Below are 17,279 nucleotides of genomic sequence, written 5' to 3'. Positions count from 1 at the left end.
GCTTTCATTCTTTAAGTGAGAGTAATAGCAGTTATGGCATGCAAGAGATGTAGTCCCCCATTCCCTTCCTTCAGTTGAAGTTTTCAGATATTCTCTGTTGTTGTACATGAGTTCTCTTCCTGACACTGCTGTTGGAATGTCATCTTTATTTGTTCTTTTTCAGGTCCTGAGGACTCTGCTCCTGACGCCAGTTGGAGCTCATCTCACCAATGAGTCAGTTTGTGAAATCATGCAGTCTTGCTTCCGTATATGCTTTGAGATGAGACTTAGTGGTAGGTTTTCAATGCAAGAAAGCAAACCCCAAACTTTCCCAGATGGGTAATGGTTTCTAGTAAATGACCAGAGTTCTGTCTGCAATATGAGTATGCGCTGGAACATAAACAAGCATAAAATATGCTAAATATGCGCAGTTGAACTTAGTAATAATAAAAAAGGTGTTTGCAGACCGCTTTTTGCTCAGTTGCCTGTGTGTTTCTTTCACTCACCCGCTGTTTCAGCTCTGTAGCGCCACTTAGTGTACCTTTGCACATTCTGCTGCGCAGCTGAGGCTGAAGCTGGTTTTAATAAATTTTCAGTAATCCTTTGTAAACAACACTTGGAGGGGAGTCTACTTGGAGAAGCCTCTAGATAATATCACACCAAGTAATGACACCTGTGTTATTTGTTTTTGTCTTCAGAGTTATTGAGAAAATCTGCAGAGCACACTCTGGTCGACATGGTGCAGCTGCTCTTCACAAGGTAAACCTCCTTGTGTTTGTCTCAGCACAGCTCAGGTGGCCCTTCAAGGACAGGAAGAATCCACACTTCAGTCGGGGGTGGGTAGGCAGGCAGGCAGGCAGGCAGGCGTGCTCCTGAATATCACCCAGTCCAAGCATTATCTGGTCCATGCAAATGCTTGGTCCTTGCTGAGGCTCATTCTTAGCATGCTAACTCTGGTTTAATGTGACATCCAAACATGGCAATAGTGTTGGAAATGGTGCAGAGCAATGAGAACATGAATGGTTTGCCACTATTAGTTTTAACTGTGCTGGTTTAGCAAAAGGGTTTATGTTTCAAACAACATGCATCTGAGACGCTTTTTTAAATGCAGGATCCAGTTGGCTTTTACTACTCAATGTATTTCTAGTTAAGATGATTTGTTCCTGCTTACTGAAGTACTTTTTCACCTTGGTTCACTGTGAATCTGGGAAAACTAATTTGGATAATTTGTCTGTGACAAGGAGTCTGTGCCTGAGTTATAAGCTTTCCAACATATCCTGATACACTTTCCAGTTACTGTACCACAGCATTTATTCTATTACGACCAAGGATTTTCAAGAGTATTTCATATGAATCTAGATCAGATTGAGTATTTCGTATATTTGCTGTAGGAAATTGGGACACATAATGCTTAGGTTTTAGAATGTAAAATGACATTGCTTACCTTTTGTACTGTTGTAGTTCTGATATTTTAAAAATGGGTTATTAATAGTTTTTTATCTATATTTCACTCTTAACTATTCAGTTGGATGTTTCCAGAAGATATAGTTAGCTTCTGAAAAAGACAGAAAGGCAAGCTACTCTGTGTACAAAGAGCTATAGGTTTCCAGCATCTTTGAAAGCCTGCTATCTCACTCAGTAAGGATGCAAAATGATAAATGATATATGAAAGAGAGCCCATTTGTCTGTGGTACTTTGTAACCCCAGACATCATTAGCATCCTGAGCTAACTATGCATTTCCTAGTTGCTACTTGCAGATTTTGGTTTAGACTTTTCAGGTAGGCCCTCAGATATTAAGCTGCCTCGATCAAAGGACTGTGATAGAAAGTGAACATTGAACACCATGCATTTTGCATATGGGAGAAGCCTACTAGAGACTGATATTGCAATAGAAATGACGCTAGTTGTTCATTGAGGGTAAGTCCTAGCAGGAGATGCCAAGTACTGCTTTACTCTGTGGTCTTTGACCAAAAGGGCCAAACCTTAGAAGGTGAAAGTTTCACTGAATAGCCTGGCAGATCACATGAATATCAAGAGCATTTCTCTGCCTTTTGCCTCAGTTTTTATCTGAGCTGTACAACCCACTTACCCACCAGCTGATTTAAAAGCTCCAGTACACAGCTTAAGGACCATTTTGAGTTTTAGGAGCCAAGAAGCTCTAAATGGAATTTCTTTGACCCAACTGAGCTAAAACTTGTGCAGATATATCTATCTTTCTATTTCTTGTTGTTGGTCTTGAACCATTTATGGGTATAAATAATAACAATACAAATTTATTAGATCTTATGTCTACATTGTTAGCAATATATATACTTCAGTGCTTTATTGTATTTTTCAGTTAAAAGATTTGAATTAAAAGATATCTTCAGTCTTCTGCAGACCTCAAAAGTACACTTGAAACAATTCATTAAGTTCTAATGAGTTGAGCTGGGGGACTTATCTGCAAGGACTAAAGAAAGATAGCTAATTCACAGTGGTTCTATGCTGAGGGAGGCAGTCTACCCCCCCACCCAAAAAACACCCCCCCCCCAAATAAATCCATTCCATCTGCATCCAGCAAGGCAGTTCTTAATTAGTTTTTACTATGTGGCCAACCCTGCATTTTCAGTAACAATAACCATGTTAGTTTGGCCTTTTAAAAGAAGAAGACTCTTAGCTATAATGTAAAATGTGAATATTGGTGAAAATGCTCATACATCTAGACATTCGACTTTGCTTTTCTCATCCATTCCAAAATAAGTGCTCTACTGAATTAATGGGTCCATATAGAGAAGGATTTCTTCTTCTTCTTCTGGACTGTTAATGTGTTTTAGATACTTCACTTTCTACCATGCTAGGGCTGGCAACACTCAGAGCTAAAGAGCAAATGTTTCTTTAAGTGTGTCTGTGTTAGGAGTCAAAAGATTAGACTTGACCCAGTCATTTTCTGAAAATGTGAATTCAAGTCAAAGCTCTGACCTTTAGTCATTACCCACGAACTGATAAGACCGATTATTCCTTTTTCTGATTATTACACTGTAGTGTAACTTTTGATCAGAAGAGGGCAGATAAACCATATTCCAAGGGGAAGCCTTCAGGGAACTGCAATTTTTCTCTATTTGCTGCCAGGCAGGAAGAAGGCCTTCCCTTATTCCTTGTCCTTAATATATGTATTTTCTTGTTGTTCCAGATTACCTCACTTTAAAGAAGAGCCTAAGAGCTACGTAGGGACTAACTTAAAGAAGGTAAGACCCAAACTGTTGATGGATTCTACTGCTTCTGAGTGTTTGTAGTTACGCTATTCTGGGGGCAAGTGGGACAAATGTACATATGTATCAGTGGCACAGCTCTGAATCTTGTGCAGGCTTATCTAAGAAATGAGTTTGGGTTATCGCTCTTTATGCCAGTGTGAATCAGTCAGTCATCAACTGTATCACTTAACCCAGGCATTGTAAGGAAGTGACTTCTGTGAGCCAGGTCTGTTGCCTCCTTCCATTAACTGGCAGCTTTTTTTGTAATCTTTGTGCACCTGAACAGAGTCAACACCAGGAAATTTTTAGAGTGGTAGCTAAGGAACTGACCTCATGTCTCCCTCCCAGAACAGGGATGTGCCCATACCTCAAAGGGTGGGCTGAATAGCTTCCCACTCAGTTCTTTTCTTGCTGACATGTGGGCAGCAGCTTGTGTGTTTTAGTAAGCATATAATTGTTTCTTTACTTCGGTCTATTTCTCCTGTTTCTCTGCCCCCTTGTTCTCCCGGCTTTCTTATTGGGCTCCAAACTCCTGCTCCGTCTCTCTCCTTTTTAAGGAGATAGGAATCCCTTTTCTTGTGACCACACATCAATAATTCAGCAGTCATCCTTCAAAAAGTGTTATTCTTGTGGGAGTAAATGTCCCAACCATCACCAAAGTCCCTGTCACCTGGGAGGGCGTGGGGCTGAACAGTAAAAAGAAGCAAAGAAACCTGTAGCTTAGCCTGTACTGTAATAACAGGGGTATTTTCTTCCCTGTCAAGTTATACAGGGAACTTTATCAGAATCATAAGGAATATTCAGGACAACATTTTTCCTATTTATAAATCTGATTTGTACAAGAGAGAAAATTCAGTTAACCTTCTGCAACTTCGATATATTCAAGAGCGAAGTGCCATAGGGTGCATGCATAGATCTCTTCCTAGATTGATGCATTAGGAAACATTTTGAGCTCAGGATTTGCACCAGCAGGCTCAGTAGTACTTCTGATGGTTTATGCTTGCAAATACAGGTATATGCTGTGTTCAGATTAAGAGTGTGTCACATAAAGCAAGCCTTAGATGTAAAAGGTGGAATGCTTTTCTGTAAGCATATCCTGTGTGAGAGCTTTTCATTAATCACTGGGTGGCTCCTTCCATCTCATAGAGGCCTTGGTTTTCACTCTTACTGTCCTGCTTTGCTTTTCATTATGTGCTTTACATCATTCCTTGCCTTGTTACATGGATTCTGTCTTTGGGTTTAGTTTTCTTTTTTCTTTTTCAAACGGTACATGTGACTGTCTTTCACAGATTTCTCCATATCTCCTCAACAGACTGGAACTATGTAATGGGGAACAGTCCAAAGCCCTGAACCAGTTAGAGAGAGTACTGCTCTTTAAGAAACTGAAGGTCTCTCTTTCTCTCCTTCCCTTCTGCAAGCATCTGTGGGTGGTAGTTATGTGTTGTGTAGCAAAAGCTTTCATTCATGTTTCTTATGCAGCATGGCTTTGGGGAAGAATGCATGTAGCAAACTGCTTCTGTTTGGGATAGTGTTGGGAGGAAGGCTTTCAATATAGAGGAAGTGACATTGCAGACATCAGAAATGCTGTTGTCAAAATATTCTGAGAATTTATAGAGGACATCAGCTAGAGATGGTGCTATCGATGGCCGGTTACCATCTCCTATCTTGAAAGCTATAGTTTAGTGCAGTTTATGAATTTCTGGAGATATTGGCACAAATGAATGATGGTGGTCATAACTATTTGCGGCAGGGAAACCGACTGCAACTGTAAATATTGCTAGGTTTTATGCATTGTCTAAGGTAGGGTACAAGGCTTAGTATATGGAATCATAGAATTGCAGAGTTGGAAAGGACCCCCCCAAGGGTCATCTAGGCCAACCCCCTGCATTGCAGGAATCTCAGCTAGAGCATGCATAATAGAAGGCCATCCAATTTCTGCTTAAGAACCTCCAATGATACAAAATCCATCACCTCTCATGGGAATCTGTTCCACTGTCGAACAGCTCTTAGCATCAGAATGTTCTTCCTGATGTTTAGTTGGAATCTCCATTCTTGTAACTTGAACCCATTGGTTTGAGTTCTGTCCTCCAGAGCAGGACAAAACAAGCTAGCTGCATCCATGTGATAGTCGTTCAGTAATTCAGTAAAGGAAAAGCTATATGCAGAACAGTATCACAAATATGCAGGATCCACACTTTCCCTTACCAGGTAGCCATTATTCTACAAAGTTGTTTAGCCAGAGCTAGAGTTATGTTTCCAAACTGATTATTACTCATAATAATCTAAGATAAAATTCCTTCCCTTCTAATGTAGCTGGATTCAGAGAGCTTAAGGCACTTCTTCAAACTTCATATTTTAACCATTGTGGTTTAAAGAGTTCCATTTAGAGCTGCATGATGAACACTTTTCTTTTCCACATAGGATTTATGTCAGATTAGATTGTTCTTTGTGGATAAGGCAACTAACAAGTGGCATAAATTGCAATGCAAATTGTGAGATTTCATTTTATGTCCGTGATGAAGGAGGATTACATTTAAATTTCATATTTCACGCTCCAGGTCTGCCCCTAGAAGCTCTGGATGGATTCCTTAGTGCAACGTGTGTGTGTATGTTTCTAGTTCATGTGGCTGCTACATCTGTTGAAGCCCTGCTCACATTGTGGGATATGTAGATGATTGAGGATATAAAGATTATCACTTCTAAGTGCCCTTCCACTGAATACAGCCCATTTGGCGTCCTGTTACACAAGGGTGCAGGAGGCAGCAAAGCAGATGTGATAACAACTTGAACACAAGGCACATAAAACTTGGGCCATAACTGTTCTAACACTGTGTGAGCCTACTTGGTGTCTGAGATGGTGCCAAATAAGCAATACCTTTTTTTTGTCACTGTTGCATCTGCATGGTTGCAGCCCAGTGAAGCTTTCCCCAGTCTACATTCTCCAGTCTACATTCTGATTTTAAGGAACCCTCAATAGCACCATGATTTATTTGCTAAGCACGTCAGGAATAAAAAAGCTTGTGTCTACCTCAACTTGAATGGCACTATTGTTCTTAGTATTGGCTTGTCACAAATGTTCCCTTTTAAGAGAAGGGCTGTATATCTGTTTCTAGATTAACAGTATTGGAAGAAGGACAGGAGGAATGTGACCCTGTTAATTCTCCTGGACCTCTTAGTGGTTTTTGAGTTCATCCACCATGGTCCCTTTCTGTACTGGAGGTTGAGTGAGGTTTGACTGCAACATGCTCCAGTGGTTGTATTCTAATCTGTATGGCTGCTTTCAGTAGGTGATACTTTGAGCCTGTTACTCTGTTCTAAGCCACTTGTACTATGGGTTCTGTCTCCCATACTGTCATCTGCATGAAACCAGTAAGTGAGATCATAAAGTGCTGATACTTGACTCTAATTAATGTGCTGATGATGACCACCTCTGTCTCTCCCCCCCCCCCCATTTTCATCAAATTCAAGTGAGGCAGCAGATGTGCTGAATTGGTGTCTGAGATCAGTAGCGGACAGTATAAGTGCCAATAAACTGAAGTTCAATCCAGATAAGATGGATGTACTGTCTGGATGGTATTGTATTCCCCCTAAAGAATTGGGTTCACATCTTAAGGTTGTTGTTAGACACCCAGAGACAGGACCAGATCTAAGTGTCATCAGTGGCACTTAATAATAATAATAATAATAATAATAATAATAATAATAATAATAATAATCATCTTTATTTATATCCCGCCCTCCTCAGCCAAAGCCGGGCTCAGAGCGGCTAACCTCAAATGTATAACACATTAACATTAAATCAAACAATCAATTAAAATACATCCTCAAATCAGATCAGGATCAGAATAAAATCCAATCAGATGGCAACCCGCAGATTAGGGTGGGGACCTTAAATGCTCACCAGGCCCAACTGTTTGTGCTGAACTTATATGGGCCTGTGAGAAAAATTGGGAGGCCACTTTCATGCAATTTCTTATGAAAGGGGAGAGGGAGTCAGACTGAACCCCAACCAAAGGCCTGGCAGAACAGCTCCGTCTTGCAGGCCCTGCGGAAAGATGTCAAGTCCCGCAGGGCCCTAGTCTTTTGTGACAGAGCCTTCCACCAGATTGGAGCCACAGCCGAAAAAGCCCTGGCTCTAGTTGAGGCCAGCCTTCCACTAGTGCTTTAGTGCTTCCATTAGTGCTTTCCACTAGCTAAGAACCCCTCTTGGCCATAATTATACATGCTCTAGTAGCATCCAAATAAGACTACTGCAGTGTATTATGTGCTGCCCTTGAAGTTTACTTGAAAATGCCATTTGGTCCAAATACAGCTGCTGGACTGTGGAATGGGGGCAGCTGGGCAGCACATACCTCACAAATTCTAAAGCAGTTTCACTGATCCTTAAGTCCATCTCCAAATACAATTCATTTTGTTGGTTTTAACCTTTTGAAGTCCAGTACAACTTGGGCCCTTTTTAAAAAAGCAACTGCCTGCTCACCTATCCAGCTATTAAAATAATGAGCTAAGGTCCTCCTCTGGGTGTGTTTACTGTAAGCGGAGGGGGTGGTGGTGATCAGGGAAGGGGCCTGTTAGTTGAAGTCCTCTGCCCTGGGAAATATCTTCTAGTGAAGCTCACCTGGTGCCAAGTTTAATGAGTTTTAGGTGCTGGCTGAAGTTCCTTTTATTTTCCGCAGACCTTTTCTTTTAAAATCATCATCATCATCATCATCATCATCATCATGCTGCCAGTTGCTGAATTTATAGCTTTTGCTGATGTTCTTCAGTTTTAGTGTTCGTGTGCTTAGGTATTTCCAAGTTTATTTTAGTTTTTGTTCTATTAAGTCATCATGGAAGATCATAGAATTGAAAGGCAGGGTAATAATTTAAAATGAGTGGTATTTTCCCTGCAAAGCAATGTTCTTGCCATCTTGGCTGTGAGTCCTGGAATACCTTCTTCTGGCCTTGTGGGTCTTTTCCCACCTGACCTGTGAGGGGCGGGGCCTTGACTAACTCCAGCTGCAAAACTGAGGCTGCTGACTCATGGGCTGCGGTGTTGTTGTGGGTTGGATGTTGTTGCTGATGGTTTTTTGTATCTTTGCTATAGATCTCGTTGCAGAAATTTTTCAGTTTGGTTGTGTATTTTTTAATGTTTTATTTATTGTTTATGACTACTTTTGTTGCGTTGCAGATATGTATTTTTTCATGTTGTAAGCCACCTTGAGCATAGTTATTGTGGAAAGGCGGCATACAAATAAAATTATTTATGTATGTATCTATGTATGTATGTATGTATGTATGTATGTATGCCTTGCCTACACGCCCCTTAAAATAAATAGATCAAATATACTGAGTATAGCTGAGATCATGCCACTTCAAGATTAGGAGTTAGAACTTGTGTTTTGGTGCCAAGTGACCTGCTCGCATCTCAGGTGCTATGCTTCTATTTCTCACTTTCTTTTCTCCATCAGAGGTTGATGTGTTTTTGCATCTCTAGAGCAGGCATGGGGAACCTGATCTGGCTGCTGGGCCTAATCCTTCCCCCCCTACCATCCACAGGCCAAATTTGGTAGGTGGCAGGGCCACTCACCTGTCCATTGCTTGCTGCCAGGTGATGACCACCAGGACTTTAAAGCACCACACAGGGCTTCTGATGGGCAGTAACTTCAAGCCTAGTTTATGTAGGGACTGGCTGTGCTTCTGCCTGCCCCATACCTGATGTCACAGGGGGGGCATAATATGGTGAGAACAGCCTTGTGAACTAAATTGGGACCTGCGGCAGGCCAAATATGACTCACAGGCCAGAGGTCCCCCACCCCAGTTCCAGAGGCAGAGCAAAATTGCAGTGCTTATTTAAAGAAATGATTTATTATGTGATTAAATGCACTTAAATCTATTAAGTTTCCTTTCATTTGCAACAAAGATGTTCAAGGTGGATTAGAAAGCTGTTTTTATTTAGGCATAGCTATCATTACATTCAAAAGTAATGCTGCCTTTGTAGCTTTTTAATTTGCAAAAGAGATTTCCAGGTTTAAAATCAAAGTTATATTTGGGTAGGCCTTCTGGAAGCATGCTAAGAAATAGCGGGGGAATGTAACTAGTCAAAAGGCCTACGATTTATTTTTTCACAACAGTTTCATAAAAATCTTAAGTGGGATTCTAAAATCCATGTAATAAAGAAAAGCTGGCAGCCCATAATGTAATGCTGCACATATATCCAGGCAATGTCACACACCCACTAGACAACTTACGCTCTTCTTTGTGGGAGGATGATGATCGGAGCCTTCCAACAAAAGAATAAAGAAATATTTGTGAGCAGAGAAGAAAGATGTCTCCACTACAGAAACATTTTTACCTGTTTTTTTAAAACTATGTAACACCATCCTCTTCAACTGTATCCCAGTTTGCAACTTGTTTAATTGGTCCCAGAGAACTCAACAAGAGAACTCAACTCTTCAACAAGAACTCAACTGAGAACAAACTGAGGCTCTCCTCACCTGCATAACTTGGCTTTTGATTCCATTTCTTTATTATGCGAGAATGTGGGAGAATGTTGAAGGAGTGGTTTGTTTGTTTGCATTTACATACATAGGCACACAACAATCAGATTCAGGCTCAACCCTAGACATATCTGTGATAACAATTTTTAATATATTTTATAAACTGAAGTAATACACAGATAATGAATTTCCAACTAAAGCTGGGCTAGATCATGAGTCATGCGATAGGAAGCATGGGTAAGCTGGCATGATCGTAGGGTTCTAGGTCTGATCAAATGCTGTTGCCAATTCTCTTGTGACGGTGAATGGCTATAAGAGATATTTTATGTGTTTTGCTGTTCACAGTTGAAAATGCGAGCAGGGGGAATGAGTGACTCATCAAAGTGGAAAAAGCAGAAGAGATCGCCACGGAACTCTTGCCATGTAGCCAAAGTATCTCAAGGAACAGAGCAGCTTGCTGCCAATGGGACAGGTACGGCAAGTGATGTAACATATAAATGGAAACCCAACTCTAATGATAACCTTAACCATGTTCTTGATAAAAGGTGTTCTCCAAAGATTCTGCAACCACAGAATACACAATAGTATGGATATCGGTGAACGAACAGAGCTGTGACTGTTGGGAACCCCACACCAGTTGGCTTCCTTGTTGGTCTTTGGCACATTATTGCTGGACAGAGTGGCCCACTGCTGTGGAGCCTGTGTTGCAACCACCTGAATCTTCCCCACCTCTCTGCTTCTTTGTTCCATGATTGTAAGGGAGACGAATAAAGTCTTCCTGCTTCGTTGTAACTGAATAGGGAGAAAATTATATGTGGCAATATAGGTAACAAAATTAAAGGGCACCTTAATGCTGCTGTCTTTGAAAGATCTACTACTTAATATACGACAGTTACAAAATACATTGTTTGCTTGACATAAGATATTTGAGAGTGGTACAACCATTAGCAAGTAAAGTATGAACAATTAGCAAATAAACTTTCAGTTCATCAAGAAAATAGCTAAGAAACTTGGGAGGGATTATACTACAACATTACATACATTTTTAAAAGGTGTTTCAAGAATAATAATTTTAAATTAGCAATTCCTGAACACATAGAATTGCACCTTGAATTGTGCCTAGAAGCCAACAGGAAGCCAGTGCAGCCCAGTGGAGTACACTCTGTGCAACCCATTCTAGTGAGGCAGGCCACTGTGTTCTGTGTCAGAAGAAGTAATGAGTGGCAGCCCAATGTACTGTGCATACACAAGTGGGAGTGTGGCCCTGAGCCACTTAATAATGGGTGCATAGCTACTACTTATTGCTGCTGTTTCTTATCAACAGGTGGAGTTAATTTCATTGATGTACCTTCTCCCGTCTCATCTGGAAGTTCAGAAAACGCATCTACTACAGTCAGCCCTTCCACTGACAGTGGCTTAGAGAGCTCCTCTCAGATCAGCTCCAAGGAAGATCTTACGGACTTGCAGTTGGTCAACCCTTTAGGAATCAGTACATCAGTGCCTTTAACTGAGTCTAGAGCTAGAGAGCAGCTAGAGCCCCAGGTATGAACTTAAGCTAGTTTCTGATAAACTGCTCATCTGGAATATAGTTTGTACAATCAGCTGACCTAAAGGAAAGTTCAGGCAACTCTGGTCTTCAACTAGTTGGATAGGTTTGGGTTAAGAATAACATACACATTCTGAAGTAGCAGAGCAATTCCACAACAGTATAAGTAGCCTAGCCTTCAAATATAGACCAGCATTTGCTGCTAATTTAGGTGTCTGATGTCTAGCCACTCAGCCAAACATTGAGGTACGTAGTCTGATTATGAAAATTGATATTATCTGAATGAATAGGGTTGCTTGTGTCAGTGAACTCTTCATGCAGCAATGATAGCTTATACTAATTTTCCTGTATTGTTAATTTGTGTGACTAAAGAATGAATGCCCCCGGGAAGAAAAGACGCCATCTGCCTCAGTGGAGTCTATCCCTGAAGTTCTGGAGGAGTGTACATCTGTAGCTGAACACTCAGACTCTGCGTCTGTTCATGACATGGACTATGTCAATCCCCGGGGAGTGAGGTTTACCCAGTGCTCTCAGAAAGAAGGTGAGTGCTTTGAAATAAAAGCAAGTTTCGTTTGCTTCTATCCATCCCACCCATTGATGGGGGGCGGGGAGAAGTACCTAGCATTTGTCTTTATCAGTAATATTTTTATTTAAAAAATCTCTTGGGCTTATTGGAAAGAGGTTGGCTCAGAAGTGCCATAATTGTGACCTTTCTACTTATACTCCCTCCCCATTCCAGGCACAGCGTTAGTACCCTATGGGTTGCCCTGTATCCGAGAACTACTCCGCTTCCTCATCTCTCTCACTAACCCACACGATCGCCACAACTCAGAAGTGATGATCCACATGGGGTTGCAGCTGCTCACTGTTGCCCTGGAGTTGACCTCTGTTGCAAACTGTCCATCTCTCCTAGGACTGGTGAAAGAAGAATTATGTCGATATCTCTTTCAAGTGAGTTTTGGATTTATCGTAGTCTTATGTCTATTAGACAATATCTGTAGGGATATAGGCCTTGTGTTAGTGTGGTCCGGAAGAAACACGTTGCAGTTTTGGTTTGCTTTTCAAATAAAGGGAAAATGAATATCTCTCCACTAACAATCTTTCAACTTCTAATTCTTTCCTAGTTACTGAATGTGGAGCGACTCAATCTGTATTCAGCTTCACTTAGACTTTGCTTCCTCCTCTTTGAAAGTATGAGAGAACACCTGAAATTCCAACTGGAGGTGAGTCTTTTGAAGTGTGCCTACCTTGTGTATTTGGAAGAGGTAATTTAAACAGCTTTGTGGCTTTGTTCATGGATGTGTATGAAATCCTGTCTAAGAATTTAGGAAAGTGTGTGTGAACTGGAGGTGACCTTGTGACTTTCTGAAGATTGGAAGGCGCTGTGCCTGGGAAGACCATGCCCATTGACAGAAGTGGTGGCTGCTTGGTCGCTTTCCCTGTCATCTCCCATAGAGGCAGCACTCAGATCTGTAGTTGCCTTGATTGGAATTTTGGAGTCTGAGCAGCACTCATGGCCAGATTTGCATGCTTCACTCTCCTCCTACTGACACTACTTTTAATTTCAAAGAATCTCAACATAGCGTTGCATGTGAACCAGAAATCCTGGTTCTTTGAATTAAAGTTCTTTGAAATGGGAAGAAATGGAAGGAGGAGCACACAAGCCTGACTCTTTGCCTGGACTCCCTGAGGATTGGCCACATGACAATAAACTAGGAGTCAGCAGTCAGTGACCCATGAACTGCATGCCACCTTTGGCTTCTTTTCGTGTGGTCCTTGGCATAATCTCATCCTGACGGTATGGAGGGGGAAAATAGGGAAAGGGGGTGGCAGAAAGAGAGAAAGAGAAGGGGTGTTGTTCCATCACTCATTCTAGCCCTGCCATTGCTGGCATGTGACCCCAACAAGTTGCCTTCAAAGGAATGCAGCTCTCAACATAAATATAATTTCTCACCTTTGTGCTTATGGATGGTTCAGCTGTGCTATGTGTAAACTGGTGTCCCAAATGAAATTAAATACTCTGCCTTGTTTTGCATCCCATATACTGAACTCGTCTCTTTTGTCTACCAGATGTACATAAAGAAGCTGATGGAAATTATCACAGTGGAAAACCCCAAGATGCCCTATGAGATGAAGGAGATGGCCCTGGAGGCCATAGTTCAACTCTGGAGGATTCCTAGTTTTGTCACTGAGCTGTACATAAATTATGACTGTGACTATTATTGTGCTAACCTCTTTGAAGACCTCACCAAACTGCTATCCAAGGTCCTGAAAATGAGCTATTTTGCTCTTGTCTTTCCATTAGGATGGCTCAGCAAAAAATAATAATACAGATGTAACTAGATCTGAGTGTGTTTGAAGAATGAAATATCAGCCATGTGCTGATGTGTTGGAGGATGGTCTGATCAGAACCAGGGGAGGTGTGGGTAACCCTCAATCAGTAAGGTATCTCTAGTCTTGCCCTCACAGGATGCAATCACCTTTGGTAGAGGGCACGAAAAAGAATTGCATAGTATCCAAGCTGGATCTCACCCCCAAGCTGCGCTTAAATAATAAAAAACAGCAGGAGAACCGATCATAGGTCTCCTGTCACATCTACTTTTACCAAAGGGATTCTTTCTTTAGAACAACAGACATACTTGATTGGAGCATTGTGAGGAACACAAAGTTTTTAGGGCTTATATCGCCAAACATGTGAGGCTCCACAGCTGATGCATTACAAAGAGCTGCAATTGACTGACTCTCTGATATGTGTCCTACTGAAGGTTTGGTGAGGAGCATTGTTCCTTCATCCTTCAAATGTTACCTGTAGGAAACATAGGTGTAAATGCAGCGAACTTGCCTTCCACCACAAAGTATAAATCCATTTCAGAGTCTTAGTGAAGTTTTACCTTTAATGGGCAACTTGAGAGAGAACATGTTATTTGTAGGGGAAGGATTTTTTGAGGAATGGGACAAATGTTAGGGAGGTTTGTGTGGATGTGTAGAGCTTTGGGGCTGAACAGCTTCTGTGTGAGTAGTTTTCCTTGCTCAAATGATTAAACCTAATTTAATGCTTAGCTATGCTTGATTTTCCCAGAATGCCTTTCCTGTTTCTGGACAACTGTACACTACTCACCTGCTGTCCCTTGAAGCATTACTGACAGTGATAGATAGTACAGAAGCACAATGCCAAGCCAAAGTGCTCAGCAGCATCTACCAGCAGGAGAAGGAAGCACTAAAACCAAGTACAGAAACTCCCTGTAACATGAAAGAAACAACCCATAGTGAGAACCTTTTATATGGTGCCTTCATCTTAATTTTATAGTAACGTCTGTCCTTCCTGACTGTGTTCTAGACAATACTGCTACCTTTGTCCATAAATCCTCCATCCTAACCTTGACCTGATTGCTTCAAAACATCTTAAATGATGCCTTCTTGCTTTCTATCGGATTTTTCTCAACAAGGAATTAATTCATCATTTCCATTTTTTTATTTTGTGCATGAATTTGAGCTGGTCTGTGGATATTCATTCTCTGTTGAATCATATTTCCTCTCTTTGAAGGCGAATGGTTAGGTTTCTTCAGAGTGAGTAATAACTGTATCTACTTAATAACACAGTGACTTTAAAACTTTGTCCTGGATAACTCTGGTTCTCTTCTTTCCCCTGTAGTTGTCGAGGGGCTGCTGACAGATGGCAAATCACCCGGTGCAGAATTGCCAGACACTAATGGCTCCTTGACAGCCAGCCACATGAAGCAGCAAGACAGTCTGAATTTGGAGTTGGGAAATAACGCAGGTAAATGATGAACATTTGTGTGCAATGGACACTTCAAATGTTGACTTCTTTTTGCCGTTCTGTAGCTGTACTACAGCTCGAGGTCTCTGGCACCAGGGAAAATGATGCACGTTTCCTTTCATGTTCTATATATTGAGTCAGGCATTTGTAGATTTGGGATGAGGGTGGTTAAATGTCACTGGATCATGTCATATGTTACAGTAGAGGTAAGTACATGATTTAAAATATATTCTATACCTTATTCTATCCCATAATGTGTGAGGCAGCTACATGTGTACTTGCCCTTTCCCCCATTACTTGTGGTTGCCTACATTGTGTTTCCACTGTATAAACAAAGTGATGGGGGAAGATAGCTACTTTCTCAAATTACATCGGAGAATATGTTTTGCTTTGTACCTCCATCTACTGTAACGTGTGAAGTAGTCCCTTGCAAGACTTGGGCTTATAGAGAAAAGCATTGATGCTAGGATGGGGTTGTGGGGTGGGGTCATGTGGAAAGAGAGTTGTTTTTATCTGTATATTGTAAATCATGGGAAAGGATCCACTGTGAAAACATTCTGCTTTTGTTTTTAGCAGAAAAGACCATTCCAAAGAAGCCTACTCGCTTTTCCTGCGTCCTACCCACAACACAGGAATTGATAATGATTAAGAGCAAAAAGAAGGTAAGGCATGCTGTTGATCTGAAGGATATGTGAGTAGGCATGACACATACAATAAAGAACAGACTTTACCCTCAGACTTACAATTTTAAAATATAAGAATATATTAGAGGAGCATGATGAGTGTTTTGACTGTATTTTAAATACATACATACATACTTTTATTATTTGTACCCCACCCATCTGACTGGGTTGCCAGCAGAGTATTAAAAAAACAATAAAACATCAACCAGTAAAAACTTCCCTGAGCAAGGCTGCCTTTGGATGTCTTCAAAAAGTCAAATAGTTGTTCATTTGTTTGACATCTGATAGGAGGGCATTCCACAGGGTGGAACCTTTTTCTTTCTGAACCTGCTTTCAAATGAGGTGTTCCTGCATGAAGCTGTTATGTTTTGAATCTTGAATGCCAATAACCAGTAATTGAAAATTGTGTTGCGGTGACTGCTGTACCTGGTGAGATATTGTGGGAAGCAGGACTTTGCCAGAGGAACAAAGAAGGATGCTGTTTTGTACGTATCCATAGGAATTGGTCTTACAGTCATCAAAGTGTTGTTTCCTGTTAGTGATGGGCAGTAACCGAGGACTGACATTTATTCTGGTGCTTTAGTAAAGTTCACATAGATGTTTGTGTTTGATCTCTAGTCACACACAACCTTTTAGTTAACCCTCTCTTGGGTAGCTGCTTATGACATTATCTACTTGTATTACGTATTCCTGAGCTTCAGAAACCCAGTTTTGACAAATGTGAATAGTGGTTAACATGTACGCTCTGTGTTTATTCAACAAGTGGCCATATACCTTTAGAAGATGAACCTTAAAAGATGAACTTGTTAAAATTTATTTATATATTGACAGTATTTGAATTGCTGTGACAACAGAGACCTGGTTGTCTTAAATTGTTTTTGGATCATCTCTTACTACTTTAGGTTTTGAAAGACTAGGGCACACCTTGTGCTGAATTATTCCTAAAGCAAAACAAAGTTATCATCCTGCAGCAACATTTTATGTGGATAGTGTCAGATGAAAACAATTAGACTCTTGTTTTCAACATTTTCAACATTCGACCTTACCTCCAAAAACAAAGACAAATACTTTCTATTCTATTTGAAAATACTGAAACAGGCTTTTATGACAAAGAGCACATTTTAAAAGTTGCTTATTATGAATGTGTTGCATCACAGAGGACTTTAGTCAGAAGGTAAAATGCAAATCTAAAAACCTAAAGGAAATAGGTTATTGAAGATATGATACAAATTGGCTATTAGGATAATATTAACTATGTAGGATGTCTTCTGTTAATTATATTATATTGACTTTTTCTAGCTCTTGATAAGTGGTTCAGAGCTGTTCAATCAAAAGCCAAAGAAAGGGATACAGTTTCTTCAGGAGAAAAACCTCTTGGCTACCCCCATGGATAATAATGAAGTAGCAAAGTGGCTGAGGGAGAATCCTCGACTGGACAAGAAAATGATTGGAGAATTTGTGAGTGACCGGAAGAACGTAGACTTGCTGGAAAGTTTTGTGGGGTGAGTAGAAATGTTTGGATTGGTCATAAACAGGAAACCGGTTAGAAAGTCCTGGCATGGGAAAATTCACCTTCCCCGGTG

General features: G+C 40.8%; 1 protein-coding gene across 7 annotated transcripts in view; it reads left to right on the top strand.

The window, feature by feature from the left end:
* The window catches only part of GBF1 (golgi brefeldin A resistant guanine nucleotide exchange factor 1), an 85,995-nt gene that overhangs the window by 41,742 nt on the left and 26,974 nt on the right, over nucleotides 1-17,279 (top strand). For 5 of the 7 annotated variants that reach the window (XM_053387976.1, XM_053387975.1, XM_053387974.1 and 2 more), the window contains exons 6-18: nucleotides 164-272; nucleotides 678-738; nucleotides 3,150-3,204; nucleotides 10,035-10,161; nucleotides 11,014-11,231; nucleotides 11,608-11,776; nucleotides 11,975-12,186; nucleotides 12,360-12,458; nucleotides 13,306-13,500; nucleotides 14,315-14,501; nucleotides 14,888-15,013; nucleotides 15,587-15,675; nucleotides 16,996-17,198. In XM_053387976.1, the coding sequence (XP_053243951.1) occupies nucleotides 164-272; nucleotides 678-738; nucleotides 3,150-3,204; nucleotides 10,035-10,161; nucleotides 11,014-11,231; nucleotides 11,608-11,776; nucleotides 11,975-12,186; nucleotides 12,360-12,458; nucleotides 13,306-13,500; nucleotides 14,315-14,501; nucleotides 14,888-15,013; nucleotides 15,587-15,675; nucleotides 16,996-17,198 (1,850 nt within the window). The remainder of the gene's footprint in view (nucleotides 1-163; nucleotides 273-677; nucleotides 739-3,149; nucleotides 3,205-10,034; nucleotides 10,162-11,013; nucleotides 11,232-11,607; nucleotides 11,777-11,974; nucleotides 12,187-12,359; nucleotides 12,459-13,305; nucleotides 13,501-14,314; nucleotides 14,502-14,887; nucleotides 15,014-15,586; nucleotides 15,676-16,995; nucleotides 17,199-17,279) is intronic. The other 2 variants (XM_053387973.1, XM_053387977.1) reach the window with 2 other exon arrangements.

The sequence above is a fragment of the Podarcis raffonei genome, chromosome 5, assembly GCF_027172205.1.
Source record: "Podarcis raffonei isolate rPodRaf1 chromosome 5, rPodRaf1.pri, whole genome shotgun sequence".
Lineage (NCBI taxonomy): Eukaryota > Metazoa > Chordata > Lepidosauria > Squamata > Lacertidae > Podarcis > Podarcis raffonei.
The sequence above is the reverse complement of the archived record's forward strand: the minus strand, read 5'-3'. Positions and strand labels throughout refer to the sequence as shown.